Source organism: Tyto alba, unplaced genomic scaffold, assembly GCF_018691265.1.
Source record: "Tyto alba isolate M040663 unplaced genomic scaffold, T.alba_DEE_v4.0 Super-Scaffold_12, whole genome shotgun sequence".
NCBI classification, from domain to species: Eukaryota; Metazoa; Chordata; class Aves; order Strigiformes; family Tytonidae; genus Tyto; species Tyto alba.
This window is the reverse complement of record NW_024881274.1, coordinates 3,648,400-3,675,759: the sequence shown is the minus strand read 5'-3', so window position 1 is coordinate 3,675,759 and position 27,360 is coordinate 3,648,400. Positions and strand designations below refer to the sequence as shown.

At 54.5% G+C, this 27,360-nt stretch overlaps 2 protein-coding genes across 2 annotated transcripts; one reads left to right on the top strand and one right to left on the bottom strand.

The window, feature by feature from the left end:
• Positions 1–718: 718 nt before the first annotated feature.
• RNF113A (ring finger protein 113A) lies at positions 719–6,760 on the bottom strand. The gene is made up of 10 exons (XM_042787443.1): positions 6,590–6,760; positions 6,182–6,258; positions 5,953–6,057; positions 4,389–4,496; positions 4,011–4,120; positions 3,703–3,809; positions 3,062–3,151; positions 2,096–2,189; positions 1,334–1,440; positions 719–860 (listed from the first exon to the last, which is right to left on the bottom strand). The coding sequence occupies exons 1-10, from the start codon at positions 6,687–6,689 to the stop codon at positions 778–780; spliced, it is 981 nt and encodes a 326-aa protein (XP_042643377.1). The 5' UTR covers positions 6,690–6,760; the 3' UTR covers positions 719–777.
• Positions 6,761–9,104: 2,344 nt separating this feature from the next.
• On the top strand, positions 9,105–22,653 carry LIMD2 (LIM domain containing 2). The gene is made up of 5 exons (XM_032996647.2): positions 9,105–9,337; positions 18,108–18,238; positions 20,939–20,983; positions 21,237–21,376; positions 21,881–22,653. The coding sequence occupies exons 2-5, from the start codon at positions 18,197–18,199 to the stop codon at positions 22,038–22,040; spliced, it is 387 nt and encodes a 128-aa protein (XP_032852538.1). The 5' UTR covers positions 9,105–9,337; positions 18,108–18,196; the 3' UTR covers positions 22,041–22,653.
• The last annotated feature ends 4,707 nt before the right edge of the window (positions 22,654–27,360 follow it).

Below are 27,360 nucleotides of genomic sequence, written 5' to 3'. Positions count from 1 at the left end.
CGGTGTTTCTCCCCCAAGCCTGGACAGGGACTGAATCGCTGCCACAGAGCAAGAGAAAGCGCAGTGCCCCTCACAGCGCAAGCCCTTGGGACTGAGCGAGGAGCACCGTGCAGCTGCTGTGTTTGAAGATGGGTTTCTTCCCAGAAGAGAGATGATTCAATAGCTGTTGCCCACTGAGGTTCTAAATCTCTCCTGAATTCTCCCAGGAACCAAGAGGCCAGCAGAAAAGACAGTAGAGAATACAATGAGCTGTAATAAATCACCCATAATTGCAGCACTCCAGCCTGCTTTCCCCTGAGCTAGCGTTTTTAGGGTGAAGGATGAACTTAATGCAAGCTGATATTTCTCATCCCTTTCCATGCCTTCAGCTCACTACCTGCTCAAAGATCATGGGCTTAACTTAGAGACAGTTTTATGCTTACACAGCAGCAGGAAGCAAGCAAGATCAGCGCAGAGTTAGGAGTGAAACAGCAGCACCTTGGTCAAAAAGGGAAGTTTTATGAAGTAACTGAACACCCAGCCTTGAACTGCCCCCGGCCCAGGTGGCAGCAGGGTGCCAGTGGTCAGCCCTGCATGAGCCCGACCTCACCTGCTCCGGCTGGTGCCTTCGGAGAGCAGCAGCCAAGGAGCCCAGCGCAGCTGGGACACTTTCCGTAGCTGCTGGTTGGATCCCCACGTGCTGGCTACAGCCCCTGGCCCCAAGGCAACTGCTGGGAGCTTTTTTCTTCCCCTCCCCGTGAAAGCTTTATTGAGCTAGATACAAAAAAGGGTGCTTTGCTATTGGGGATCCTCTCCATGGTCTGAATGCTGCTGTTCCTCCTCTTCCTCCCCTTTGTGTTTTTCCAGTTTTGCCATGAGCTCTGAAAACCAAGAAAAGGCAGGCTGAGACACCGGGTGCAGGAGCTGTGCCGCACCACAGCCAGGTGCCCAGGTCCTGTACAACCCATCTCCACAAGAACCAGGGCCAGCTACCAAAAATCTCTTGCCAACAAAGGCTGAGCGAGGAGCTGCCACCGTCGGCCGAGCCCAGGGCAGCAGATGTTCCAGTTACAGAATCCATCAGCGCATGACCGACCTGCCGACTACAGCATCAGGCCAGCTGCTGCCTCCACTCCCGCAGCTCCTTGCGTCCCCCCCACGCCCGGCAAGCACAGGCGCTCGCTTTGCACCGACGGAGCCACCCAGGCCCTGACTTCGTGTCTCCTGGCACTGAAGGAAGCTCTGCTGGCAGCCAGGAGCCGCGAGCTCCAGCTTAGGGCCAGGCCCAACACCCAGACCACCCTTCCAGAGCTGGTGCCCGCGCTGCCAGCGCAAGCCCACCGGTGCCCGTTACCTTTTGCTGGGTTGAAGACTCCATTGGTTTGCTTGTCACAGACGTAGCAGCGCTGGGATTTGCGATAGTGTTGGAGGGCACAACTCTCACAGAAGTAGTGCCTACACCTGTACGGAGACACAAACGCCACTGCAAATCACCAGATACAATCACTGGGTCCAGGAGTTGGAAATTACTGACTATTGGTTGCCAGGGGATGTAAAAGTGAGCTGCATGCAGAGTTTCCCCTGCATCATCGCCCCCATGAAAGGTGCTTCAGCACCGCTTCACTGACAGCACAGAGCCCCCAGTGCGCTCCTCCAGACACCAGGCGCCCAGCAAGGCAGCCAGCAGTGGGGGAGAGGGCTGGCAGGGTGTGATGTCCACGCTGCCCCTCGTGCTGCCTCCTCATCCTTGCCAAGCTCTTGGCTTTCCCATCCCTCTGTTTCTCTCCTCACGCAGCACAGCACGCCGCTCAGCGTCCAGGAGGAATGAAGGCATGAGAACAGAATCTCAAGGTTAAAGGGGAAGATGTCATGAGGCAGCATCTGTGGAAACTGAAAAGGTGCTTGGACTACAAAGGCCTGAGATCCCTTCCAAGGAGATGCCCCAGTTATGAGACTCCCCAGTTATCAGAGGATTTTCCCGCCCAGCAGGAAGCCACAGCAAACAAGCAGCAGGTTCCAGCCTGTGGGCAGTGTTTTTATTTGCCTCGACAGTGAGTGACTGGTGAACTGGACCGACAGCAGACACTTGGCTCCTCATGCCAAAGCAACCACTTACTTGGTGACCACGGGGTTCTTGAAGGAACTTCTGCAGATGAAGCATTTGAAAGGCATATCCTCCTCATCACTGCTCACCTCATAGTTTTCCTCATCTGCAGGAGAGAAAGTTAAAACCAGACTGGAGCAAGAGCAGAGGCAGCCAGTCCTGCCCATGTGTGGGGTATGAAATATGAAATATGGAGAGCGCACAGCAGGTGGGATTAAATCTCTGCTGGAAACAATAGAGCTCTGGCACCTGGGTGTTGCTGATGTCAGTAACACATGTGGGACTGAGATATAATTAGGTCTAATGAGCCAGCATGCTCCTTGCTCATCTCACAAGAGCAAATTCTGCCTCGCCCACTCACTGCTATAAAGAGACACATCCTCCAGCCCCCTCCTATTTTTCAAATTTTCTTCCAAACCAGCTGCCACCAAACTCTTTGGCTCCAACTGAACAGAGAACACCACCTTCCCCCAGCTGCACAGGGGTTCATGAGCAACACTCATGAGCCCTGGGCCACAGCTACAGACACCGAGTGAGAAATAATGACGTGACACAGCATGAAAGTTCCCACCTCCTGGGCATGTGGGGGGCAGGAGATGGTCACCTCTCCCCAGCTCGCTGCTGGGACTCACACACCAGCAGTGCTATCCTTTTATAGAGAACTAGAGAAAATAATTCTCTCTGGTGGCAGTCAGTGGTTATTTGAAAGCAGCAGATTTGCTCAGCACTGTCACTGGTTACTGGCATTGCAGTTTATCCTGCAGCAGGGAGTTCCACAGCTTTGGAGTAGAGTCATTTCTGTCTACCATTAATTCAACCCATGGCCCATGCAGTTTGAGACAGCAAAGGACCCATGTCATTCTTAGTGATCCAACACCCCCAAGGCACATTTGCTTTAGGGCACGATAAAAGGCAGGACCTGGTACCCTCATCCTCCATCAGCTTTGGGAGAGGGAGAACAGAGGGCTGGTGCTGTACCATTGACTCCGTAGCGCCCTTCATCCAGCTCCCGTTCGATCTGCCAGCCGTGTTTGTAGTCCGAGCGGTCATGGAGGAATTTGCAGCTGTCTGAGGGGCACAAGGAAAGAGCAATGAAGTGCCAGGCCGTGCGGGTTAGCGTTAACAGGACTAACCCTGTTAACAGGACACCTCATTCAGGGGCAGCCCAGCAAAAGGTGAAACTTGATTGCCCCCGCCCGCCTGCGCTCCAGGGCAGGCAGAGGATCCCTCTGGGGGTTGACGGGCTGTGGGGACTGTGCTGCATGCTGCAGCGACAGTTCCAGCATTCACACACACGGCAAGTGGGGTAAGGGACAGGAAATCCCATCCTTCACATGGGCTCAGCGGCCAGAATACCTGTGGGTCACTGGGACACCCCAGGGGTCCCCCCCCCAGGACTCTCATAACCACTGATTAGAGGCCAGCAGCTTTCAGAAGGGCCAACACAAATGACAAGAACGTTACATAAAAGAACTTTGCAACACACCAGCTCTTCAAACAAGTGCCTACAAATCAGTAAGTGCACATCCCAGCGCCACAAACGTGGGATCACGAGCTGGACTGGATCCCTTTGCAGATCTGGCACAGCACGTGTTCAGCTCCAGGCAAGATCCACTCACCTCCAAAGCCACAGAACCCAGTTTCTTTGTAGTCCTTGCAGATGTCGGGCTGGTAGTCCCATCGCACCGTGGCCCGCAAGTGCTCCGGAGCACGGATGGGTCCTTTTCTGAAAGGGTGGGAGAAGGCTCAGGCCGGCTGCGCAGCTGCAGTGGAGAGGGCCCCTGGGGGCCTGGTCAGAACCAGACACCAGACGCGTTAGAGAGGCAGAAGCTGGCAGCAAAGCAAAGTTCAAGGCCCAGAGAGGTGCCTTTGGGGAAGGTGCCTGAGCTCCTCTGTGGTCCCAGTCCTGAGGCTCATCCCAACCCACCTGACCATTCCTGAAGAGGCATTTCCCATCGATGTGTCCTTGGGCTTCACATACTTCTGGTAATTGTTAATACCACGGTAAATTTTATCATCTTCCTTTCCTCTCAGCTCCTACGAAAGCAAAAAGAAAGGTGATTAAGGATCAGGAAAGCTTCATGACACAGATTAGCTCTCACCACTCTGACAGCAGTCTCCCTTCCCAGCCCTGCCTTCCTTAATACCAGGATGTCAATAAACCCAGAAAATTCCCCCGTTTGCAAGGGTTACATTCTTGGCTTCTCAAATTTCCAGGGAGGAAGAGACTCAAACCCTTCTTGGTGTACAGAAGGGCGCGAGTAAAGCACATGTACTCCTGCTGTAGAGCACTTAGCTGACTCACCTCCTGGATTTTCTGGCTGCGCTCAAAGATGGCCTGGGCGTCTTTCTCCTTCTCTGTGTCCAGTTCATACACCGCTGTGGCGCCCATGTCTTCTGGGCCAACAGGTTTCTGAAAAGCAAGGAGAGCTTGTGACAGAAGTGAAGAGAAAACCCGGACAAGACAGAGAGCTCCTTGGCTACCTGAGGGGTTGGTCACTGAGCAAATCCTGGACATGGTCTCCTTTACCTTCCACCAGTTCCTACCATCCCTCAGCACCTGCAGGGGAGAATCGCCCGCCCCAGGCTGGGTCCAGCCTACTGCCTGCAGAGCGCTAATTACCCACTGCTGCCAAGTTTTAGCCTGCAGAGCCAGGCAACACTTGTCCTTACTTTATTCCTTCACGCTCAGCTGTAAGCTGAGCTCAGGTCTCCCATGTCCAACACTTTAATCATGAGACCATCCCGCCTACCTGCAGGATGTTACATCTGAACTTTTAACCCAGCTGTGGGTGGCTCACGTTCAGTTTTAATACAGTGATCTGGTTTAGATTCCTCTTTAATGGACTGAGCAGACACCTATTCCTAGGTTTTATCAGATCTTCAGGAACAGCTGCATAGAAGCCAAAGACTAATTACAGCCAGACTCAAAACCAAATCCAACTTAAGTGCTAAAAGCTTCTGGAGTCCCAAAGCTGTCAGCTCTTCCTGTTCCCTTCCCATTCTCCTGCAGCAGGGAGGGCTCACAACATGCTGCCCCCCTTGGCAGCCCTCAAAGCAGTGAATAATCACAGCACGAGGTTATACTCATGTTAATCTCTAATGTGACAAGAAGACCTCGGTCTGACTCTGCAGCTTTGATGGGGGACAGTTAAGCATTATTCCCATTTTATACAGAGGCACAGACAATAAGGAAATAGGTCTGAAGAGGAACATGTGTTGAAACCAACTTTTAATCCTACTTATATCCTGCCCAAGCTCATCCTAATAGGCAAAACACTGGATCAAGAGGAAGGTTAAGAGAAAAATCTAGTGGGAAGAGCAATTTGAGGTGTGCCCAAACCTTCACAGCTGATGTCTCTTCACCCCAGATGTTACCAGGACACTCAGGACACCCCACCCATCAGCCCCAAGAAAACAATGACCTCTCTCTGTAGCTCTTACTCCTTCACTAGTCACAAGGATAAAGATGGGAACACCTTCTAAGTTACTGTGAATTCCTTGTGAGGGAAGATGGTCTAAAACCAGAACCAGGAACCCAACAGTAGGGCAAAGCTGATTCAAGTGCTCCCTCTCCTGAAAATTCTGTGTGATGTTGGGCAAGCCAAGTGGCACCTTGTGGTTTTAATCCCCACCTCTACGAGGGAAAGGCCAACCTCAGATAGCCCCCTGAGGATGTAGGGGGTATCAGAATAAATCCAGCACAAGGTGCTTCTCTACAGAGAAGGGATAGGCAGGTGCATCTATAGGTGAAAAGGAAGGAATGGCTGATCCCATGTTCGCAGAGGCAAATTCTCTCTATCCAGTGTGGGATCTGCCCGTCCCCCCTGACCTCACACCCCAGAACCACGTCCTTGCCCAGTCCTTACCGCCGACCTCGTCGATTTGTACGTGACTCTGATGTCCTTCGAAGGATCCTCATCGTCGCTGCTGCTCAGCGCATAGGCGGGCCTCTCCTTTGCGCACCTCCTGGTCTGAGGGGCAGGAAGAACAGCGAGTCTGAAGGACACGAGACTCCAACACCACGTCCAGCCGGAGCTGGGCAGGCCACCGCAGCTGCAGCCAGGACGGCACCGTGCCCTGCTGCGGCTCCCTTACCTTCTGGATCATGGGGTTGGGGGTCTCTCGCCGCCGCTCCTTCCGCACCACCGTGCTGCCCTCCTCGCCGCTGCTCTCTGAGGGATGAAGCCCGGGGGGTAAGGGTGGGCAAGGGGGGGGGGGGGGGGGGGGCCTGGCCCCCGGCCCCAGCGCACGCTCTGCGGGCAGCCTCTCCCCCGCTGCGGGCCCACGGGAGGATGCAGGTAGCCCCGAGGGCGCTGGCCGGGGAAAACCCCTTCGACCCCCTCCAGCACACGGGACATCGCTACGGCTTTGGGGGGGGGGGGGGGGGGGGGGGGCAGCACTCCAGGGTGGCACCAGGCCCTCCCTCGCCTCCCAGGGTTATCATAACAACCCGACCCCCAGCGCCTTATTCGCAGTGCTCCGCGAGCCCCCGGCAGCCCTCACCCCGCTCCTGGTCGCTGCTGGGCCGCTTGCGCCGACCCCTGCCCGCCCCCAGGCCCCGCTTCTTGAAAACGAAGCTGCAAACACCGCCCTCCTCCGCCATCTTGAGCCGCCGACTACGGCCGGGGGCGGCTAGAGAGGCGCCGGCGGCGGCCCCCGCGCACCGCTGCGCCCCCTGCGGGAGAGGAGGACTGGGCCCTCCGAGGGGAGGGGCTGGGGGTCCCGGGGGGAGGGCGCCCCCTGCCGGAGGGGAGGAGGGAGCGGGGGGGGGGGTGGGGGGCCGGGCTGATGAACCCCCCCCCCCGGGCCGCTCCCCTGGGCACCCCCTGTGCCCCCCGGGCCCGGCCCCTCTGACACCCCTGGCTCCTGCCCTCCGGCCCCGGAGCCCGGCAGCGGGGAGAGGGGCACGGGCCCCTCCCCCTCTCCCCCCCCCCCCCCCCCATTTCCCCCTTCATCACCTCCAGGCCTGGCGGGTGGCTGGGGACCTTCTACGTCGCCATAGCAACGGGAAAAGGAGCTGAGCCCCAGCACCCCCCAGCCGGGCCCACCCCGAGGTGGGTGCAGGCGGGGGGGGACCCCAGCCCCGCGTGGCCCACGGCCCTGACTGCGGGTGTGAGCGTGTGCACGGGGGCCCCAACACGTGTGCGTGGGTCCGTGTGCGTGCACACGCTCGCGCGTGTGGGCCATGGGCGGGCAGGCGTGTGCGTGCACACACGTGACTGTGTGTATGCACACATGTGACTGTGTGTGCGTGCACACGTGTGAGAGCACATCCGCATGCCAGCGTGCGTGTGCTTTTGTGCGTGTGCATGAGTGGGCATGGGCGTGCGTGCACGCGTGCACGCGTGTGCCTGCGCACATACGAGGAGGGGACATACAGGGCGGCTGCGGGAAGGACTCAGGTGCCAGGGGAGCTCCCATGGGACATGCACCCCACTCTGCACCCATCCTGCACCCCGCTGGGTGGGTGCTGGGATGAGCTCCCAGCCCTCTCCGCCTCCAGCGCCCGTCCCCGCGGGGCGATGCCATGGGACGGGGTGGCAAGTCACGCCTGGAGACGGGACCCTCTTGCCGGTGCCTTTATTTCCCGGAGCACAGGGCAGCTCTCAGCAGGGCTCGCTTCCCGCACGCTTCCCGCACGCCTGCCCTCGCTTCGGTGGATGCGATTCCGCTCTCCCCCGTGCCCGGATGGACGCTGGCTTTTGCAGCTCTGCCAGTCTCCTGCTGCGTGATACGTATGACCATCCCCATCGCTGGGTCTGGATCTGCTCGGCAACGTCTAATTTTACTATCAAGTCAAATTCCTCCTTTATTTGCTCTCGGTGGCAGCGAGCCTTTTCATCACAGATGCTATTTGGGCAATGCAGAGTGACAGAGGTGATAAATCTTATCACCGCTGTCCCCTTGTCCAGTAAACACCGCCATAAATTCCTTAATTGTATTTTTTGTACAGGGAATTAATTACAGACCAACTCTGCACACAAAGATCACCAGCCTCTGCGGCTTGGCTCAGACTTGGGGCTACCTCCAGCTGGCGTTTGGCTCTTTCCAGTGGCACCACGCTGTGTTGAGGAGCCCAAACAAGAATATTTCTTCCTGCTTCATCATTATTAAAGGTCTTCCCACCACCATTTTGCCTCCATTTATCTCCCTCTGGAAGGGTGTGGGATGTTAAGGCGAAGTCCTCAGAGCCCCAGGGTCCCTCTGCCTTTCTGCTGGCTCACAGCAATCTCAGCTTCCTAGGCTGGTCTCAAACTGCCTCCGAGTTCCCTTCAGATTTTAACTATCAATATTGAACCTATTTGTATCATTTTGCCCTGTTCCTGGGGAAATCCTAGCCATCCAAACTTCACCCACTCAGTCCCAAACCCCAGAGGCAGCGCAGGGGAAGTTGCCTTTATCATCCAGGCAGCAATTTTGCTCCCCCCATGAGAACCTGCTCTGGGTTAGCCAGCACCGCTCCCATGCACGCCTCAACAACAATCCGTGGAGTAAACCCCGGATTTCTGAAACCATCATGGCTCAGTTTTGCTCCCCTGGGGGGTGAGAAGCTGGGGGCTTTGGGATCCCCCTCTCCTGATGCTGCCTGATAAGACCCTTCCTCTGCAAACAGTTTGCTGAGGTGGGGGGGTCAGGGGGAGGGTTGCAGATCCTGGAGGGATGGATCCTCCAGGATGCTTGCAGGAAACCTTACACGAGTGGGTTAGTGCCACGTGGAGAAAGCCCAATGCCGTGTCCAAAGTCTTGAGCGAAACCCATCTGCACAGGCAGAAGATGGGGGGAGAGGGTGGGCAAAAGCTAATTACGCCGGGGGGGGGGGTAATTGCATGCACGCTGCCAGCAGAGAGAAAAGCAGAGGCAAAGTTTTTGGGGTTGGGGGTGTTGGCAGCGGGGTCGGGGAAGCTGTGGGGGTCTAGGGGTGGCTGGGGAGAGGGAGCCCAGGAAGAGAGGGGCTGGGGGAGATTTGGGGTTAGAGGTTGGCTTCACACAAAGGAGCAAGCGGCTGGAAGACGGTGCAACGCCAAGAGCCAATCACCGCGGCAGGCCGGCGATAAAAGGGCTCGCGAGGCGGCCGTGGGAGCTCGCAGGAAACGGCTCCCGCTCCCACAGCCCCGGCCTCTGCAGCGGGGAGAAAGGGAGCGAGGACACCCTGCCATCAGGGACGGCTGGCCAGACCCACCGCCGGACAGAGCCACCCTACCGGGGTGAAACGCCCCTGCTCGGCATCGCCGTGAGGAGCCCAGGCATATGGTGAGCCTTCGCTCGTAGAGAACAACAGGGCGGGCGGCTCGTCAGGAGACAATGATGGTCCCTGAGATGTGGGGAGCGAGGGGCTTCCTCCACCCCGGGGACTGCCGCCGACCGCGGCTCCGCTCAGGGGTGGGAGAGCTGGGGGAGAAAGTGAGCGGTGGGGAGGGAGAGGCAGGCGCCCGGGGAGAAAGGGATGGAGAGGAGGGAGGAATGCAAAGACGGGGAGAGCCCCGGGCAGCAGCACTGCTGGCCAGGAGCCACCCGGCAGATGGGGGGGTTCATCCCCCCCCCCCCTGCACAGCGCCGCGGGAGGGGGTCCCACCCAGATGCGCTGGGAACTTTTTAGCTTGGGGAGGAGGCTCGGCCGAGGTGGTTGCAGGAAGCAGATTCAGGGTGGGGGGAAATGCAAGGGGGTCTGTTCTCGGCCCTGGGTGGCCTCGCTGGGGTCAGGCGGGGGCAAGGAGACGCTGTCTGAGCTCCAGGAGCCTGTTGGGGAGTGATGCTGTTTGGGGGGGGTGGGTTGGGTGAGCACCCCGTGCCCTGCATGAGCTGGGGGTGCAAGGGGTCGCCCCCAGCATATCATGAGGACAAGAGCAAGTGGAGGCCTGTGTTTGCCGGATCTGCTGCAACGGGCATCTTGGGGCGCAGTGTTTTGGGGCTCGCCCTCCCTGTTTGGGCTGTAATTCCCTCTTTGTTGTGTGCTGCAGTACACGCCGGAGCAGGGCTGGACAGATCCATTTTATTAAGCTGATCAGAAAGAGCAGAGATGGAAGAAAACCTGTTAGATCCCAACTCCCTTATCCCCTTTCATTAATGCCTGCTAATTCTCAGTGGTGCGTCTCCTACCGCCTCATCCAGCCTGGCTTTAAACCTTTCCAGCGACAGGTCTTTCATCACTTCCCTGGGGAGACTGTTGCACGACTGTGAGATTTAATAACAACACAAATACCCTGAGCTCTGACATAACCCTTAACAGCCAGGGATCTCCCAGGGCTTCACAAAGGAAAGCAGCTCTGTTTGCATCAGGGGAGGGGGGTGTGGGGGAGAAAGGAACGGAAGAAATGAAATTATTTGTCTGCTGTCACCCAAAAATTAGCAGCAGAGCTGGGAATCAAGCCCAGGTCTCCTGAGTCCCAGTCCAATGGTGTAACTACCACATTTTGAGTCAGTCTGATCTGTCTAATCCCCTTGGATCACTTGAGACCAGCTAAGCTCCCTTGTAGGTCATATTTTTGATCAATTTTCTGCTGATTTTTGTTCATGGGGTGGATATCCAGTTCACCAGCCTGAATCATGCCTTGGAAACTGGGCTTTGTCCACCGAAGACATCGTGCAAGGGCTCTTGCAGGGAAGTACATCTGGTACCCCAGCTGAGCTGTTGTGTATTTAAGGCCAGGAGTAGCACATCTGCAGCATTATTAACGTAGATTACGAAATAATTGCAGGGCAACCCATCAAGCCTAGTCTGAAACAGCTCCAGTGTTAACGTCCTTTCTAAATGGGAGCCCTGAAAAAAGCCAATTCCCAGTTAAGAAGTGAGGGTCTGTCTGAACCAGCCTCTTGGGCTTTGCAAAGTGACTGGATGCATCTTCTGTTTCTTACAGCTCAAAACTAGGTTCCTGACCTTTTTTGGTCAACAAAAATCCCACGAGACTTCTCATTAGGGAAGGGAGTTCCTCTTCTGGTTTCCTTCAGCGAGTCAGTTCTGTGAGCCTACAACTACCCCCTCCAGTCCTGCATGGTGATGGAGTTTTTCCTTCTGTCCATCCTCAGCATTTGCAGAGTTGTTGTCCATAGTCAGGCAGCTGCCATGTTTCCCCAGAGCAGTCTGCCTTTCACTTCCCAGTTAAGTCATTTTTATTTGCCATCTGGGGGTGTTGCAGAGCTTACCTAGCTGTTAGCAAAAGCTCTGGGATGGAAAACATTAAATCTGGGTGAAGGGATTATTGCAATCAATATTAAGCACATTTTAGATATATTTCTCACTCCTCCGGTGTGCCCATAACCCTCTCCATATGGCCAGCTCAAGGGTTTTCAGACACAAGGAGCCTCAGCAACCTCTGATGTGCCTCTCCAGGGCTTGCTTTTCCCAGCACACTCATTGCTCCACTGAAATCCCATGGCCTTGCAGAGCACCTGATCCTGTGCTGGTCTGTATGGCATCTTGGGTCCTAACAGGGACGATGGAGGTGAAGGCTGAAAATAGTCAGGGCAGCTCAGAAAGAATGACCTTTGGAGAGATTTAACCTATGTATATGATTTTGGTGGCTTTTTTCTTTTTGACACAATCTGCATTTGAACAGCAAACGCGGGAGGACCCAGCAGCTCTCGCAGGGGTGGTGTGGAGGCAGGGACCATGGGAAGTGCCTGGAACCGGACTCACTCCTGCTCTTGCTGTGTCTGCAGATGGTGAAACAGCAGCAGCTCTCAGGAGGGGCTCTCTCAGAGCTCAAGAGATGGGCTAATCCACATAGGAAACGCCAGTCCAAAGTCTGGTGTTTTACAGGTGATATTCCACGAGAGGAGATTAGCCAACATAACATTTACAGGTTATGTTCAGGGAAAGAGGAAATTACAGGTAATTACAGGTCCATTAACTGGAGTACAATAAAAGGTGAGTTTCTAGAACAGGTTTTGCAAGAGTAATCAAAGACGGTGGTGTTGGGAAGCAGAATAAAATGCAGTGTGGTTTTAACACAGATCATGTCAAGTTGGCTCAGTATTTTCCTTGGATATGATAACTGACTTCTAAAACAACAGGACCTCATGAATCTGGATTTAAGGAAAACACTTGATACAGTGCCCCCAAGGAAATGATTACTTTAGGTGGAGGCAGGAAAGAGGATAGGGAAGAGACAGCAAAATGGAAGGACACTTGGATCCTTCCAAAAGGAGAGATCTAGGGACTGAACTTGCTAACAGTCCCTTTAGAAGTCAGGAGATCTGCCTGTGGTGAGAAAAAACAGATAAGCAAACAGGAAGATGAGACTGGAGTCCTAGAAATGGCTTAACTAGAGTTGCGCCACAGCAGGCACTTGGGGAGCTGCAACACAAAGCTGCTGTAGCCCGGAGGGACCTCAGCAAGTGGAGGGCACTGAAGAAGAAAGATCATCTGTGATTTCTGGCAGAGGTGACACAGAAAGAGCACATCGGGCCAGGTGTTTTCAGGGGTGCCAGAGAGTTATTTGTACCAGAACACAAAGGTGTCTGAGATCTCCTTCGGTGTGATGCATCCAGGCCAGCTCACCTACTTGCCACAGGCCACCAAGGTGGTCGTAGGAACAGAGAACCCACCTTATGAGGACAGATTAAAAGGAATTGGCTTCTCCTGCTAAAAAAAGACTGACAAGGAATGTGATTACTCTTTATGAATCCCTCTGAGAGACAAATATTATGGTGGGAGAAGAACTAGGAACATAACGCCAGTATAACGGTAAATGGATATACACTTATGTAGGAAACCAGAAGGTGAGGCTTGCAGGTGGAGCACAGTTTATGGAAGAGACTATGGAATAACTGAAAATGGGAGGGAAGGAGCATGAACTGCTATTTGCCTATCACGCTCATTTGCACCAGGTTTATATTACACTTAATTAGTACCATGCTCCGGAGCTTCCAAGCCTTTCTCCCAGTAATGCAGCTTTGCCTAATGTCCAACCTGAACCTACAACCTGCAATTTTTGGCCACTGCCGCCTGCTCTGTCATCTGGCACTGCTGAGGATTTGTCTCTGCCTGGAAAAGAGGGTGCTCTCATCCTCCCAGCAGGCTTTCTCCTCTATCTGTCTGCTCTATTTGAGCTCCTAGCAAGATAGGAGATCCCAGGGAGCAGAGACTCCCTTCAGACCATGATTTTAATGGATGCTATTAAACACGGCCACAGTCCCAGGAATGGGCTGCTCCGTGCTTCATTTTCCACTTCTGGAATACAGATGAATCCCAGCAGCATCCTCCTGCCCTGCCTGCCCCCTCACTGAGAGGCAGGGGCTGGGGACCAGCCCGGCCCCCCTTGGCCCTGGTCCTTCCAGGGCCATGCACCTCCTCCTCAGGCGAGGCAGGGACGAAGGTGGGAGAGCTGAGTGGGTGGGCAGGGGCTTCCCTTGGGCTCCCTCCTCGCTTGTGCGGGTCCTCCATTGTTGCCCTGACAAAGGCAGCCCTGTTCCTCCCCACAACTATTCCTTGTCAGCATCCCTCAGCATTTCGGCCGCAGATTTCCTGCCCACTGGCAGCATTTCAAGAGGCAGCCCGGGCGCAGAACGTGGATGGAAAGCGGATTAATGGGGCAGGCTGGTGGAAGGTAGCTCCGTGCTGTGGGGTGCAGGCAGGGACAGGTCCGTGTGGTGGGGCTGCTCTCCAGAAACCTGGTGAACAGGGTAGTGGTGTCCACAGAATTGGTCTGGTGGCTCCCCGCTGGAGTCCTCCACCCTGTGTCAAGTCAGCAGGGACCTGCCCTGGGTCCCAAATACTGGTGAGGTCAAGTGGTTGGCTCAAAGCCATGCAAAGAGCCAAGATCTAAAACTGAATTAAGGTCTTCCATGGTGAAAGCTGGAGCCATGACCACTGGGCTTGCTCCATCATCCCCCCTGAACTGCATCTCGCTGCCTCTTTCCACGTTTGAGAAGCTGAAGCAGCACTGGGGACACTGTGCCCCCTCCCCTGCTGTGCCTGGTTCTGGCGCTGGCCCATTTGATGCCAACCCTGCACCACTCTTTGTTTCATGGTGTGGATTGGCCACGAGGCCCCAGGGCTATGGAAACAGGGGCCAGCTGGGCAGTGAGCTGGGTGATTCCCAGACGGGCTCTTCCAGCTCCTCTTCACCTCCTCCCCATGCAGTCCTGCGGAGAGAGACCAGGGGCTGAGCTGGCCACGGAGCTGGAGGGTCAGCAGCTGACCCGGGTGTGTAGGCTGCACTAATCCTGCACATGATCTTGGGGACATCAGTCCCCACAGCAATCGGCTTAGCCCACGATTTCCTGGGGGAGAGGCTTGACAGTCTCTCTGAGGTGTTGAGCCCCTGCCTGTGCCTCGCCGTGCTGCCGGGGATACTCTGCATCCTCCCAGGATGGAGGAGGAAGGGGCCCGGATCCCCCACGCCGTGCTTCGCCTTTGGGAAAGCCTCTTGCAATGGTACAGTGATCCCAGCAGTAAACATACACTTCACAGGGCTGCTAATGGGAACCATATGGCAGAAAGGGGCCTCTCACCCTCCGCAGTCACGCTGCTTTCCTGTGCCGGAAACCCATCGGCTTTCGGAGAGGCCATTAGCCAGCGCCGGGCTGGGGCCCACTGGGAGCAGACTGGCTCGGCAGCGAGGGCAGCCCGGCCGGCCCCACTGGTGAGGGGAAGGGGGGAAAGGCTCCCTGCACCCACCCTGGCTGCGCAAACGCGATGCTTCAGAGGCAGGTTGCTGTCAGGGGGACTGGGGAATTTCCTTGAGGGGCCACCCCGGGTGCTTCCCTCTCCCTACATCTGTCCCCAGAGTCAGGCAGGAAGGTGCGAGGGGATGGGAGAAGCTGCTGAGCGAAAGCTCTGCGACCGAGCAGCTTCTGGGGTGAATGTTGCCTGCCTCACCCCAAACTGCTCCCTGCTCAGTGCTAAAAGACAGAGACATAGCGCCTCTCCAGCTGCTCTCACACGGCACACGTCCCCTGCGGATGCCAGACAAGCTCCAACCCCAAGGTCCTGAGTCGAACACCAACTTGCCGAGATCACCAAAAATCCCCCAGAGCGGGACTGGCAGCTGCCAGTGGTGACCTGGGCAGGCAGAGCTGGCAGCTCGGGCATCAGGTGCATCCTGCTGGCTGTGGTGCCACGTCGCGGGAGCACGCAGAGATCCACCTCCCTCGGTGTCTGACATGCTGTGGCCACCAGTGCTGCCGTCAGAAGCTGCATCATCTCCCTGGGTAGACGGCACAAGCCCAGATCCCTTGAGGAAAGGGTTTTTTTTGCCCATACAAGCCAGGAGGGTGGTGTGCCCTTCCCAGGAGGGGCAAGAAGAACAGAGGCTGAAAGGCAAAGGGGTTCTCATCTTGTCCTGAGTCAAATACCTGAAATTACTGGCTGCATGACCAGGAGAGGACAGTCCCCATTCCTGCTCTCCCTGGGCTGCAGAGATGGCTAAGAGCCTTAGGGAACAGAGGTTTGGAGAAGTTTCAGTGAAGGCTTGGACTTGACTTCTTTGCTTTGTCACAGATGCCCTCTGGACTCCTCAGAAAATCAGTGAGCACCCCTTGCATGCTGGAGGGTTGCCCCAGCAATTGTGAAGGCTTCATAACATCAAAGTGGCAGCATGTCTTCAAGCAAAGCCTGTGCCACTGGGGTTCCTCCACTCATGGAGGCTTGTGTTGACTGCCCTGGGCTCAAATCCCATCCTGTACAGACTAATGCCTCCTTGGAAGAACAATGAGAGCAGCTGAGAGCCTCCTAGAAACCCTCCTAGAAACCCTCCTGCAGTTTCTAACTCGTTCTGTTTCCCTTATCGCTTCAGTACACCCTTCCCCTTTGAGATTTCTACTCTTGCCTCCTGTCCTTTGGCAGGAAGGACATTTAGCAACTTCTACTCACATGCCTGTAGGGCAGCTACACCAAGGGGACCTCTCGTTTGAAACAAAGGCTGGGAGAGTGTGGGCATGGGGCTGCAAGCAGGGTATGGGCATGGAGGGGTGGAGAGATGGAGGCAGAGGGGTATTAAGAGGAAGAAGACCTGGAGGATGGGGCTGGATGGAGAACATCAAGCCATGGGGTAGGATAAGTGGGATGGCATTGAAGGGAACAGAGTTTTGGGGGCAAGAGAAGCAAAGGAACAATTAGCAGGTGGAAGGAGCCAGGGAGCGTGTGCTTTTGGGGAAGGGAAAGAGGATGATGATGGAGAGACTGGGGAAACTGAGGGAAAGAAGGTGGCTGGGGTAGGGAAGGAAGATGAGCTGCGAGGGAAGAGGAAGGGAAGTTGGAGGTGGAGAAGAGTTCAGGGCAAAGGCAGGGGAGGTGAAAGGCAAGTAAAAAAGGGGGAGGGCTGCGCATCCGCGTTAGAGATGTGCGTGGGATAGGGACGCCAGGTTTTCTGGGTTCCTCAGGTTCCCCTCGGAGTCTGTGCTGGGCTGTAGGCACTGCCCAGACCCTGGAGACACGAGAGGGAATGTCCTGTCCTAGGGAATGGGGGGCAGAGGGGGGCTGTGGGCTTGGGCCATGAGCCTCTGCTGCTGGGGCAGCTCCTCAGCCGGTTCTGCCCTGACCCCCAGCACACACCGGGTACGGCAGCAGCCGTCTGTGCGCTGCCATCCACCCTGCGCGGCGAGCAGGAAATAACAAGCAAACCACAGAGGAGAGGGGAAATGATTTAGGTAAAACAGGAGCCGTATTCTCAGACAAGGCTGTGAAATGTTTGTGACAAGGGCCGTTCGAGCCCCCGGAGCTGCGAGGGGGAGCCCAGCTCACCTGCCACTGCTCAGGACCTGGAGCAAACCTCTATCAGCTCTGAAAGCAGCCACTGATTTTGGGTGCTTTGCTGGGCAACACGCAAGCCTGGTGTCAGCTGCTGGGTGTTGGGACTTTTTAGGCAGCCAAAGAGCCCCCAAAACCCAGGGCATTTTTGCAAATGGCACTGTGAGACTGACATTGCAGAGCTGTCCCCTGCCCCAAGCCCTCCACCCCGGCACATCTGCCCTGGGGCTGTCTCAGGGTCTACTCTAGTCCTTGGGCAGCAGGAAAGTTTTGGGGGTGACAATATGAGGACGAGAAGTTTCAGTCAGAGAGGAAAGCAGCTGCAGACAGGAGGGGGGGTGCTGGTTTGCCAGCCCCCAGCACAGCCCCATCATTGCGGAGCTGCACAGCCACCCCTTCACCCTCCTATTCCCTGCTCTGCTCCTCCCTCGGCATCATTTGCTCAACCTCACATCTCTGTTTTGCCTATGCAAAACAGGGCTCATCAAGCCTGACCTTTTATGGGTGTTCTGAAGGTAAGGCGCAATGGGGAAAAACCCCTGAGGATCTCTCAGTGCCTTTTCAGCTAATTTTTACCAAAAGGGGTGAGTTGCAATGCTGGTGTTTTTTTTCTGAGCTGTATTAAAACTGGTCCAAGGCCTGTGAAACTCATCCTCCCGGGCACTCAGCACATCACTGAGAGGCCAGAGCTTACTGGTCTCAGCCTAAAGGCAACATGAGATCCCCAGAGAAGACAAAATCCCTATCACTCCCACTCCTGAGTTGTAATCAGCTCTGTTCAGTGAGGCTTTTCTGGGCTAAAATTAGACTAAAATCGCAGTCCTTGCTCCAGCAACACCAATCCTTCAGTGGCTACGTTAGTGAAACACCGGGCGCTGCCTCGGCAGGACGGCGGCTCTGTCTGGGAGTCAAAGTCTTGCTGCTAATGGCTTAGCCATTGCCTGGCAATTGCCTTTCATGCATGGGTTTGGAGCAGAAGCCATCACATCACCTTCTGCTCGTTTCCAGCAGCTCCCTTCCATCCTAGCCCAATATCTTTGTATGTGACCAGAGGACTAGGGCTACTGAGCTCGAGCTCAGTGCCCCAGATCACCTGCCAGCTTCCTCAAACTGAGCAGTGCTCTAGACCTGCATCTCCTGCCTGCCAGTCCAGTCTGGTGTGCTTAAATCTCTTGGGTCCCTCAAGAAATCCCTGGACCAAAGAGGCTGCACTGGCCCCTTGGAGGGAGCTTTGAGCATGTTGCTGTCATGCACCAGCTCCTGCAGAGCTGCGCAGCTGCTGGGTTTGGGGTGATGAAACCAGCCACACTCCTGTTGACATTTCCTTTCCAGGTGTTGCAAGAGGTCTGTCTTAGACGCCTCCCCAGGGAACATCGGCCCACAAACTTCAAGCTCAGGATTAAATAGGAGGGGAAGGAACCATGTTCCAGGCCACAGGACCTGCCAGCCCACCCCCAACTCATGTACGTAGCATCCTCTGCGGTTTGTATGGGAATTTCAACCCGGGTTTTGGTTCTCAGAGATGGAAGGTTGTGTACAGAAGCTGTATTCCAGACCTGACATTTTAGGGTGATCAAAGGCACAGTCACTGCTACTCAAACAACAACACTGGGGGCAGGAATGTTCCAGCAGAAGGTGCTGTTTGCTGAGCACATTGCAACGCCAGTGTCCAGGCTCTGGTCCATACAGAGCTGCTCACCCTGCTCCTGTCTCGAGTTGCGTCTGTTTGTTTGTGTTTCCATGGCTTTCTGTGATCACAATTGAGAGCATGCAAGCTGCTTAGGATTGGAGTGATTGGAGATGGAAAAACATAAAGGCTCAAGAACATCTCCTGCTGGGACAGGATATGGCCCTTCCCCGAGAGAGGATATATCAGATATGAAATAGATAGTGTGACTGATCGGAGCCAGAAGGCTGCCGAGAAGTGACGAGCAATGGTAGATTGCCTGTAGCCTTGGGAACGGATGTGTTCCAGCTCCAAAGAGGCAGCGTCTTCCTTAGCTCTCGTCAGCTGAGCCTGGAAACAGTATATTAAATCCTAACCCCAGGAGAGCACCTGTGGTTGTTTTACCAGCGCCCAGGGATGCAACTGGTTTTACACAGCCTGAGTGTCCTCGCTGCCCATGTCCCTCTGTTGACTTTGGCTTAAAATTCCAGCCTTGTGGGAGTGAGAGCAAAATCACGTCCCTGACCTCAGTCAATGAGAGCAGCTGGGAAACGTCTGAAAAGGCAGCGCAGCAAAGTGAGAGTTTCCTGTGCGTCTCTTAGACAGACTGTTTCCAAAAATACAAAGGAGAAACGATGGGGAAGGACAAGGCAGGAGGAACAGGGATGGAAGATCAGCCTGGGGCAGAGAGAAGGGGCAGTGCTGGCCAAGCAGAGCCAAACCAGCAGCAAGAGGAAGGACGAGGAGGCAGCGGGGTGATGTCCTGGGGGTCACACTGCCCAGCCTTGGGAACAAACAGTGCAGAGGGTGAGCCAGTCTGTTGGTAAAAGAGTCCTGGCTAGTCCACCTTGCTCTAAGTATGTTTACCCCTTTGATCCTGACAGTTTGAAAGAAGAAAGGGGCATTTTCATCAGTGCAAAGGCAGGTCAAAATCCTTGCAGGTTGGTGACTGGGAGCCGGTGGGTGTCTGTGCAACAGCCAGCTTGGGGAGGGTGCAGAATGGCGGGGCTGCAGAGTGGGGCAAGCAAGGGTGAGGAGTGGGAGAGAGGTGGTTTGGGAGGAGAGGAGACGTTGCAGCTGCAGATGGGAGAGCATGCACTGAGACCCTGCTCTGCAATCCTGGGGCAGAAATACAGGCACCCCAGTGTTTGGATCTCTCTGCCCTGTTGCAGCTGCAAGGTCTGAGTAACATCTGCCCCCAGCGAGCTGCAGAACGCCATGGAACACATCTTCAACTCTGCCCGTGCCCTGCTACCCCTCCTGCCCTCCACACACACGCGCTGAGCCTGCAGGGACCTGAAGGTTTTTCGATCTCGCCTATGGTGCAGGCGTTTCCTGCGCAGCACGGCAGCGGGACGGGCTGATAACAGGGCTAGCAGAGGAACTCAGAAACAAAACATCCGCTGCGGGGGAACGAGCACAGCATGTTCCATGAGAGCGAGGGGCACCCCAGTTATGCCCTGGGGGAACTAGCAGTCTACCTGGGGGAACTGGCAAAGACCCACACTGGCAGCATTGCTAGAGCCCTGTGCACGTCCAGCAAGAGAAGGGTTAATTACCACTCTCCAGCCCTGTGGGGTAGATGTTGGCTAGAAGGAGCACGCACAGCATCTCGAACCACAGCAGAGCTGCTGTTAGCAGATGCGTAAGGCAGCAGGTGACAATGTGCCAGTGCAGGTCACAGGGGGACTTTTGCCAAGGGCTTGTGCTTCAGCAGCTCTGCAAAGCTCCTTCCTCCTCTCCGCCCACCCCAGGCCCAAACTGTCCCGCAGGGCTGTGGAAGCAGGGCTCTTCTGCTCTGCTGTTGGTAGTCCCAAGAGGCTAGTGCCAGAGGCTAGTGCCAGCCCTCTGTGGTCCGAGACACGCATGGCAGTTGCACTGGGTAGCCAAGAACAGTAATCGATGCCTGCAGATGGTGAGAGCTACTCATCAGTGGTTGCTGGGAGCAAGGGAGGGTTGTCACCCCTGGGGTTGGTTGTCTCTGCTGTGACATCTCCTGGATCTGTGCTCGGGTGCCACTACCACAAAATACATCAGCTATACCTTGGCCATGGAAGAAACAAAGCCATGACGTGCGCCTGTGTCTGAGACAGAGGCCTCGGTGAGCAGTGCTGGGTGAGAGCTGGCTGCTCTGCCCCCAGCACCCCAGGCAAGTCCCACGGCCTCTGGGTGCCTAGTTCCCTCTTGGAAATATGTAAATGGTTTTTCCTCTTTTTCTATTTTCCTCTCTTGCTTTTCCTCTCTTTGGGAATAGCACTACAGCGCAGGAAGTAGCTCGCACATGAGGACCCGATGGAGGTCATGGCCTCTGGGCAAGTGAGCTCGGAGACAGTCACCGTGTGCCTGTGACAGCCAGGCAGAGGCTGCTGGCGAGCCCCAAGGTCCTGCAGCTCAGCTGCCTGTACCGATCCTCGGCTGCTCCTCTTTATGCACAACTCGGCTCCAGGCTTGTCAGTCCTGGCTCTCATCTTGATTTCTCTTCTCCTTCCCTTCCTAGGAGGCAAAGAACAACTCAGGAGGCAGCACGGTGCAGCGCTCCAAGGTACCTGCAATTTTACCACATCCTACTGATCCATGGCAAGGGGGCAAGGACTGAAAGCCTAAGGCCCAAGCACCAGCCCAGCATTAGTGGAACGGTACAGGGAGGGTGAGGGGAGACGGAGCTGCTTCCCACCAACCAATGCTCCAGCAAATGGCAGCAGGGATGTTAGGGAAGAGGGCTGTGGTGGGAGCCAGGCACAGGATCCCCCAAACCCCTTCTTCACCTTCTCTCCCTTTGGTCTCCCCTTGCCCAGTCCTTCAGCCTGAAGGCACAAGTGAAGGAGATGTGCACTGCCTGCCAGAAAACCGTCTATCCCATGGAGCGGCTGGTGGCGGATAAATCTGTCTTCCACAACTCCTGCTTCTGCTGCAAGCACTGCCACACCAAGCTCAGGTGAGCCGGGCCGGGAGGCTGCTGGCAAGGCGGAGGGGTGGCACCGCGGCTCTGCCGAGCCTGGGTGGGGGAGGCCCTTCCAAACAGTGCACCCACCCACCCATCACAGCCCCTCCTCTTATTGGGTAGCTAAAGACCCCCAACCCACTCATCACAGAAAAAAAAAGGGCTTATCTGCCCACCTGGTATGGAAAAAGAAGGTTTTTGCCCCTCAAGGGCAGCCCCAAGGTACCATGAAGTTGAGCCAGAGCTTCCTCCTAGATAACACTGAGCCAAGGCTGAGCTGCCCTGCGGGAACCCTGTCTTTACAGACCTTTAATGCTGCTCACACCAGTCCCTAACATCCAGAGGTGGCTGGAGGGACCAGTTGGTCCTTTCTAAGGGTCCCCTCTTGCATGTTCCCTCTTCCTCCCTCCCCTGTCCCTGTGCCCCTAAGCCTCACACGCTCCTCACCAGCCTGCAGCCAAGTCCTGGTGCCCAGCTAACCCTGCCCTCCTTCCTCAGCCTGGGCAGCTACGCAGCGCTCCATGGGGAATTCTACTGCAAGCCCCACTTCCAGCAGCTCTTCAAGAGTAAAGGCAACTACGACGAGGGCTTTGGGCGCAAGCAGCACAAGGAGCTGTGGGTGCACAAGGAAGTGGAGAGCGGGACCAAGTCGGCGTGAGCGGGGTCAGCCCACCCTTCCCTGGAGCCCAGCAGAGACTGCACGGAGCAGTGCTGAGCCGGGGGCTAACTGAGCTGATGTAAAGCAAAGGGGACCCAAGAGCCTGTGGGCGGTAAGAGAGGTGGCCCAGCCCTCTTCGGAGGATGCTTAGAGGGGTCCTAGAGGCCACAAGGACAGGGCAGAGGTGGCCAGGGTAGAGCTCCCAGACCTGAAGCTCTCTCTCTCTGCAGGCCCCTCTCCCTGATGAGATCAGACTTGCCCTCACGGGAACCCCAGCCCTGTTCACACATTTCAGGCTTGCCACCAAGGAACCGGAGATGATGTGGGGGCTTAACCTAGCCTGTAAGTCACAGCAGAGCTCCCAGCTCCTGCCACACCAATCCTGCCTTGCTGGGGCTCTGAATAAGGAGGGTCCTTGGTTTACATCAGCTCAGTTCAGCTGGGATTGTTCAGCCTTAAGGATGTTGCCCTGCGACTGTTTAACAGTGTCTGTCTTTTTTATATTTGCCTTTGATTGGTACGTTCTGCGCTGGAGCCTGGCATGGCAGCTTCACGCGTGACACTGCGCCACGTGCGCTCTTTTATTTTTGTAATACAAGGTTTCTGAGCCTTCCCCATCTTGTCCTGTGTTCCCAAGGGTCTGGGGAGGTGGAAATAATGGTCAGGTCTGCCTCTTACTGCCCAGTTACTGTGGAAAGAGTCTCTGCTCATGCAGGATCAAGAAAGTATTCCTGGATACACGCGTGTAATGTTATGACTGAGGCAGATCAGTTCTCTGGGGACTGATCCCAGGATTTCAAATTGCATGCCAGCGTCACGACCCTGTGAGCTCCACACCCCAGCTGTAACCGCACATCAACTTCCACACGGAGCCCAGACCACCCTCAAAGGGAACACACTGGCCTGTGAATTAGATCTACCCCTTTGCCCTGCATACAGTTTGTGGCTTACTCGCTTCTCCCTCCACGCCAATAAACATTGTGCCCTGCCTCTGCAAGCAGATGCTGGCTCAGTTCACCCTGCAGCCAGCACACTGGGCAGGACGGGCATCAGAGCTGGGCTGGCTGGTGCAATACAAGGTCTGGTTTGGATCGAGCCCAGCTGCTGAGCTGTGATGTTTGGACAGCACAGTCCATACAAATTAATGAACCCAACAAGACCTGCCAGGCTGAGGAGCCTAATGCAGTGAAACCAGGGAAAACAGGTGAGTCTGTTTTTAATTATTATTTACCTCCTCCTTCCTTCACACACAATTTGCAAGACTAGCTTGAAAGTGTAAGCATTCAGGAACCCCACATATTTTGAATGCTACTGGAATTAGGCTTTTCAGACCCCATACAGCAGAGCAACAGCCTTTGTTATCAACAGCAAGAGCCCCTATTCCATCACTGCCTGATTAACATCAGCTCCTGCTGAGCACGTCCTGCCTGGGAGAATCCAGACACAGCCATGAAAGCAGGAGATAGAGAGTCAAGAGGGGGAAAAAGATGGCTATGGGTAGTCCATAGGAGTCCCAGGAGGAAGAGATGGTAGGTAGGTACAGAGATGGGTTCTTAACCCAGTTGCTGTGGTACTCCTCCCTCAGTACAAGTCCTCTGGGGGCTGTGGGTGTGCATCAACAGCCAGGCAGCATCTCCACCGCTCTCCGTCGCAGGCAGAGCTGGCTGCCCTCACACCTCACCTCGGGGAAGATACATTCTGGGTGACCCCAGGAGCCTGATGTCCCTTCTGTCGGACCAGTTCTTTCTCCTTTTTAGTGAAGGGCTTTTTAAAGGGAACGTCTGTCAGCTCTTCTGGGTGGGGACCACCTGGGGATTTACACAGCCAGCGCAGCAGGGACTGCATACGGGCAGAGACCCTGGCAAGGCTCCAAGGGAGTTTCAGCCTCACCAAGTGCTTTAATTGTCCCCACCACGCAGGTGCTGCCGACTCCTCACACCAACGCGCAGGCGGCAGATTTACACCATAACAAAAGCCGCTTCCTGAGCCGCCCGGCAGCATTGTCATAAACCCGAAACCAAGCGGCCGCTGCTCTGCGGCGAGGGTCTTGTGATGCTGTTGGGGTTGTGGCCCCTTCCTTTCTAAGGTCGGCTTAGAAAATGAAAGCAGACTCCTCAGTTTCGCTTCCTGCTTCTTGCTGGCTTCACTTCCCGATTCCCTCACCTCTGCGGGCTGCTGCTCTTTTCTGCACAGTGGGGCAATCACATACAAAGCATTTTTAACCAGACCAGATAATTTTGGGGTAGACGAGGGAGAAACGCCCCAGCTTTTAAGTGTTGGGCTTTCAGTTAAGAGGAGAACATTAAGCAAGAACAATGATGTTCAATTTCTCTCCTTCCCTCTCAAAAATTGAAATTTGGGCTTTTGTCTACCTACAGTAGCACTCCCCATTCTCTGCCCCTACCCCTTTCTCATACGGGCATAGCAAACTCTCGGTGATGGAGCAGAAATGGAGGGAGCATGTGCAAGCACAAAAGGTGTGAGATCTCCAGCCTGCTATATGATCATTTTCTGATTTTGAGAGCAGAAACCAACAACCAGGCTATATATTACCAAAACAGGCTGCAACAACCTAATCCAGGCACCCCAGTTCAGGGGAGAGAAACGAAATCTGACGAGTATCAGCTTCACACAGGGGAGAGAGATGTTCGATACAGCTACGTTTCACAGAATGGCTGCTGCACACAAAGCGGCGAACGGCGAACTCCTGCTTTGCCGATTAACAATGCCAGGCTCTGCACGCAGGGAAACCCTAGTGGTAACACACATGGGAAGATGTTTTAAAAGCTTTGAGCTTATCTTATCTGGCTGATCCATTTCAAAGGTGGTGCACTGCACAAATGACAGGGCACACTTTCCCAGGGTGTACCAGAAGCAGCAGCACTATAGAAACCTCGGCTTAAAATGTCTCCAACTGTGAGGTTTCTGTAAGACATTTTTTTTTAAAAAAAAAGCCCCAAACATTGTCTCTTTTCCCTAATGTTTACCTCAAATCCAGTTGATTTTATGAGGAGAGCTAGTCTCACTCCACTGGGACTGGAACCCTCCTTTCTGAATCACCCACACCCTTAGCATACCTTTTGGGCAACGCAAGCAAAAATCCTGTTTCTGAGCAGAAATGGCGACTTCTTATTGCAACACCCTCGCTTCCAATCTCCTTCTTTAAGCACAAGGGCTGTCTTTTCTCATTCCAGCTGCCAGCAGCCTCCCCTGACTGGCAGACTAAACTAGCAACCTGTATATATGGAGTTACCAGGATTCAGGACATCCAGACCCCACAGTTGGGTTAAGATTTAACGACACAAATACCCACGAAGTGAGGAAGTACCCTAGGTTCTCAGCACATATAGCAGCCAATCATTATTACAGCTTTTTATCTGGAATTTCTGAGTGGTCAGAAGCCAACCATCAACTTCTGAGTAGTGGGAGGGAAGCATCCTGCGCTCCCCCTGGTGAGGCTGAGCTGCACTGCAGAGCGGCACGGCACCCTGGGACGGTGATGGTTCACGGCGATACGGGCACAGAAGCTGTCCAGGCAGTGGGGTTCAGAGAGAAGCCTGCAGCATCTGGCAAGTGAAGCAAGAACTAGGGAGGTAGATACTGCCTGCAGCTTACTCAAGGATGCTGCACTCAGTTTTGATGAGCTGCTTAAAGCTCCTTTCGAGTCATGACCTGGTTCCTGTTGGGGGTCCTTTCTGCTGCTCCAGCACAGCGAAAGCAGTGCAGCAGCTCCACAGGAAAATAAGCCCAGCAGATGAGCCTGAGAAGCAGCAGAAGGTGCAGACAAAGCAGAGCATGCTACAGCTCTCTTGGGCTCCAAGGCGATGCAGCGAGAGCTCAAGAACAGCAGCTTTAGTTGCACAGGGGCTATTCCAGGATCTATCGATGACGACTGTAACACTTAAACCAGCCCTTCATCTGCAGCACAGAGAATGGCACACTGCTACCTGTGCTTCCTCTCCTCCAAAGCACAGATCTGGTCTTGCCACTGAAGAAACAATACGACTGTTGAGCAGCGAATAACCTTTATTTGTATTACACACACCACAACCTTCTTTTGCATTTCCACGCAAGCATAAGGCTTCTGTTACCAACCTGTCTTTTAGCTCAAGAAATGACATTTTCCAGAGCCTAAAAATTCAAGCCAACAGATTCGCGTAATAAAAACTGTTTAGGGAAAAATACCCTCTAAGAATCCCTATACATCCATACCATCCAGATGTCCAGTTTTGGACAAGATACAGAGCACTAGGCAGAGATCAACAACAGAAGAACAAGTGACATGATGGCTAACCATGCCAGCATTTCCTGGATATAATGCAATACACCCACACCCAAGCAATATTAAATCCAGAAGACATTGTTCCTAGTTTAGACTTTACTATCTTAATAGAAAAAGCCACAGTAGTGTAGTATAGCCAACCTCTTCAGAGATTTTAAATTATATTTGCTTCAGAACTGGATTTAGAGAAGCAACATACCTTACGTCACTTCCCCTCAGCCACACTATACATACAACACAAATCACCATAATCAAAGAAGGCAACAGAGATTTTTAGCTGCATTTCTTTTGTGTGTTGGTCAGTGTTTTGTGGCTGATCGTTTTTGCCTTCAACCCAAGCCTCCAGACATTTTTGTCTCCCAGCCCCTGCTCAACTATCACCTATGGACAGGTATGGTGAGGATTCAAGTCAGGACCACACACTCCGTATTTACGGAAAGCAGAATTACTACAGAGCTACTTATTTTTGAGAGGGGTGAGTAGGAAGGGAGTCCTGGAGAAAACATGCCATCATACAAGCCTAAGATGTGAATCTCATGTTCATTAAGCAAATGTTACTACTGACCATACCGAGTGGAAAGGAGAATGAAGGCTTCAGCTTTGGAAAGGACCTCCTCAAGTAAAGGTAACCGAGTCTGTAAGATCCTCCTTCAGCAAGGGCAGGGTTTTCAGGTTCTAACACACACAAGGAGGGTGTCAGGAAGCAGTGGGAGGTGGTTATTTCTGGTTCCACAAGACATTTTTTTGTTCTGGGACAACTTCAGTTGTCTGGTTCTCATCTGTTCTGGAACAGCACACAAGCGCCACGCATGTACTTGTTTCATGTGCAGGGGTTTCTATTGCATCAGCTTGTTAACCCATTTATTCTTAGCTGTTCATATTTTACATTAACGAATATTTCAGTATTTAATTGACATAGCAACTAGCTATGCCATGGCCTGGGAAAAGGCGATTACAGGGAAGGCTGTGGTTAGGGCCAGGGGAGGCCAGCATCTCAAGGGACCATGGTGGCATTCAAACCACTGCTTAAGTGACTGT

What these genes read in the sequence shown, in the direction of transcription:
- RNF113A (XM_042787443.1), bottom strand. Translation starts at nt 6,689, where the DNA reads ATGGCGGAGGAGGGCGGTGTTTGCAGCTTCGTTTTCAAGAAGCGGGGC. An exon ending in CAGCAGCGACCAGGAGCGGG is followed by an intron (nt 6,259 to 6,589) that starts GTGAGGGCTGCC and finishes TTCATCCCTCAG; the next exon opens with AGAGCAGCGGCGAGGAGGGC. An exon ending in ACAAATCGACGAGGTCGGCG is followed by an intron (nt 4,497 to 5,952) that starts GTAAGGACTGGG and finishes CTTGCTTTTCAG; the next exon opens with AAACCTGTTGGCCCAGAAGA.
- LIMD2 (XM_032996647.2), top strand. Translation starts at nt 18,197, where the DNA reads ATGTTCCAGGCCACAGGACCTGCCAGCCCACCCCCAACTCAT. An exon ending in CCAGCCCACCCCCAACTCAT is followed by an intron (nt 18,239 to 20,938) that starts GTACGTAGCATC and finishes TTCCCTTCCTAG; the next exon opens with GAGGCAAAGAACAACTCAGG. An exon ending in GCACGGTGCAGCGCTCCAAG is followed by an intron (nt 20,984 to 21,236) that starts GTACCTGCAATT and finishes CCCCTTGCCCAG; the next exon opens with TCCTTCAGCCTGAAGGCACA.